The 3,213-nt window shown below is 33.1% G+C and overlaps 1 protein-coding gene across 1 annotated transcript; it reads right to left on the bottom strand.

Moving 5' to 3' along the window:
- Positions 1-333: 333 nt before the first annotated feature.
- Positions 334-1,305, bottom strand: LOC102817759 (olfactory receptor 1094-like). The gene has a single exon (XM_006877810.1). It carries the CDS (start codon positions 1,303-1,305, stop codon positions 334-336), a length of 972 nt encoding a protein of 323 aa, XP_006877872.1.
- Positions 1,306-3,213: the final 1,908 nt, after the last annotated feature.

The raw sequence follows: 3,213 nt of genomic DNA, 5'->3' as shown, positions 1-3,213 counted from the left end.
ATATCGTTAAGGGGACATCAATATTGCAGTAAGTGAAGACAAGTTATGCAAATACTAATCTTAGAAATATACAAGCATCAATGGATGTTTAGTATGTATCAATTTCAAAATAATTCTATACACATATAGATGATACAATTAATCTGCATTTGGAGATTCTACTTTAGAAAAATAATTGATGATTTATTTGAAAATATTCTGGCACATAGATATTTTTAACTAAGTGCAAGACTTTTTTTTCTAGAACTATAACAGAAATGCGAACTATCATCCAACTATTTGGATGGACTAGTTATTTTAATAGAAATACGGAGTCGTTATTTTCAGTTTTACTCAATGATAAAAATGTATTTTATTAATTAACCCAAATCTCTCAAATAACTTTTTCATTGCTTCTTTTACATCTTTATTCCTCAAACTGTAGATGATGGGATTCAACATGGGAATCACAATGGTGTAAAATACAGACACTATCATGTTATGTTCCAAACCATTGCTGGAATTTGGTCTCACATACATGAAGAGGATTGTTCCATAATAAATTGATATTCCAGTTAAGTGAGAGCCACAGGTGGAAAATACTTTCCGCCTCCCTTCAGCAGAACGCATCCTAAGAATGGTAACTAAAATGAAACCATAGGATATCAAGACAATCAAGATGGTAAACAGTCCAATAGAACCCACAACGTAGAAGAGTAAAAGTTGGTTAATGTGAGTGTCAGAGCAGGAAATAGCAAGGAGTGGTGGGATATCACAAAAGACATGTTTAATTTCATTGGATGCACAGAAGGAGAGGCTAAATGTTGCTACTGTGTGTAAAGTACCATTCAGAATACCCGCAACAAATGAGGCAGTGATGAGTGGCACATAGACTCTGGGTGACATGTTTACTGAATATAGAAGTGGGTTGTAGATTGCTACATAGCGATCATATGCCATTGCCGCCAAAAGAAAGCTTTCTGTGGTCCCAAAAGTGACAAAGAGCAGCATCTGTGCAGCACAACCAAAGAAAGAAATGTCTTTGTTCTCTGTTAGGAAATTAACCAACATTTTGGGAGTAACAACTGAAGAATAGCAGGCATCTAAGGAAGATAATGAACTCAGAAAATAGTACATGGGGTTGTGGAGTCTGGAATCTATCACGACTAGCAAAACAAGTCCCAAATTTCCTACCAGAGTAAAAATATAGATTGCAAGAAATAGCAAAAAGAGATAAATTTGCAGCTCAGGATCATCTGTGAATCCCAGCAATGTAAACATGGTGACTTCAGAATTATTCTTTAACTGAATCCTATATGAATCCATCATTAAGACAACACTGGCATTTCTGTTGATTTTTATGCATCCTAACTCCAATGTCCTGATATCCTGTGAAAAAAAGAATACATCCAATTACATTTTCATCATTGATTTTCAGAAACGGGTAATAACATCGGAGGCAGTGATGAGATGTTGTTTTTGTTAACTGCCATTGAGTTGATCTTCAATGCGTAGTGACACTATGTACAATGTGATTAGACCATTGGGAGGCATAGAGTTTCCATTGTCAGATTTTCAGAAGTAGGTCCTAGACTTTATTTACTAGTGGTATTAATCAGTAAGCTCCACTGATAGCTATTCAGCATCACAGCTGAATACTCCAAAAACACAAACCTCCAATGACAAATGGATAGTGGCTACACTTAGGGTATATTGGCCAGGAATCAAACCTGGGTTTCCCATTTGGAAGGTAAAACTCTATCACTGAACCAAAATTCCCTCTAGAGATAGGAAGTCAAGTCATTTCCAACTCAAAATGACATTTATTGAGTGTTCTAGGAGTGGTTGACGGGTTAGAATTGTTGATCTTACACAGTTTAAAGCGACCTTGTGATCCTGTGCTACTCCTATAGAGCCACACCAAATTTTCTGAGATGGGATAGGCTGTGACAACGTAGATGAGTCCATGTGGATGTAATTTCCTTTGTAAATAAAAGGAAGAAATGGTTTTACTTGTTGACTAAACTTGTCATGTTAGAAGAAACAAATAAGCAAGCAAACCAAATCAAAATAACAACTAAAAACTCTGTCATAATTTCCAAAGAACAACAAATAGAAAAATTGTTAGTCTAAAAACATTATAATTACAAGTACACACTTCCTGAATATACATAAACATCTTCTCTTAAGGTCCACTGCTGCAAAATGAGAATAATTGTATTTACCTCAAAAGGTTGAATTGAAGTTAAATAACAAAAGTTTATGGAAAAGATTTAATTTTAAAATATTATCTAATGATGAGAATAGGTTCCTTTACTTACATTTCTTGTTAAATTAGAAGGTAGTCTTTGATGATCCAACACGTTTATATGCTAGTCCTATTAATTATCCCATTGATTTGTCATTTCTAGATCAGTGGGAAGCAGGGCAGGAGATGGTAGTCAGAAGATAGAAGAACATAAATTACAAACAAAAAAAGGACACTCTCTGTTTTAAATGGTTGTTTTTTTTCAACATATATTATTAAATGGTCCATTTTTACATTTGCAACTTATTGTATCATTATTGTAGCTTGTAAAGTTTTAACTTAATGACAATTTTAAGATCCCTTATTCATAAGGAATTTTGGTAATGTAGTGAAACTTGGTTGCTAACCTAAAGATCAGCAGTTAGTATTCACCAACTGCTTCATGGAACAAAAATGTACCAGTGTGGTTCCTCAAAGATTTCAGTTTGGAAAACCCTATGAGCAGATCTACCCTCTAGGTTACAGTCAGAACTGATTTGACTGTAATAAGTTTGGGTTGGGGATATTGTCTATTGCTGTTTATTTTCTCTAAAAAACTCAACGATTCATGTGGAAGATTTTTCTAATATCTAAAGTTAATTACTTCGTAACTATAGGGCTACTGAACAAACATGTTTAGATCTTTAGAGAGCTCTAATATGAAAAATATAATTAAATAAAATTGCTAGTTTCTTCTAAGTTCAGGTAATTTGTATATGATAATTGAGAATATATGTATAAATATCTTATAAATATGCATTAACAGTTATGTTAATAAATACTTAATAAAAATCCATTAATGTATTCTCTTGAATTCATAAAAAATCACAATTCATAAAATGTATTGTATTCTTTGGGATTCATAAAAATAACTTGAGAAGCATCTTTTAAGGTGTCAAACAATCTAGTGATAGTATGATCCTGGAAAAATAACACTGTCCTCTTTA

This window comes from Chrysochloris asiatica, unplaced genomic scaffold, assembly GCF_000296735.1.
Source record: "Chrysochloris asiatica unplaced genomic scaffold, ChrAsi1.0 scaffold00611, whole genome shotgun sequence".
NCBI lineage: Eukaryota > Metazoa > Chordata > Mammalia > Afrosoricida > Chrysochloridae > Chrysochloris > Chrysochloris asiatica.
Note: the sequence above shows the minus strand (reverse complement) of the source record. Positions and strands in the feature narration are given on the sequence as shown.

Excerpts from the sequence above, each read along its gene's own strand:
- LOC102817759 (XM_006877810.1), bottom strand. The coding sequence starts at position 1,305 with ATGGATTCATATAGGATTCAGTTAAAGAATAATTCTGAAGTCACCATG.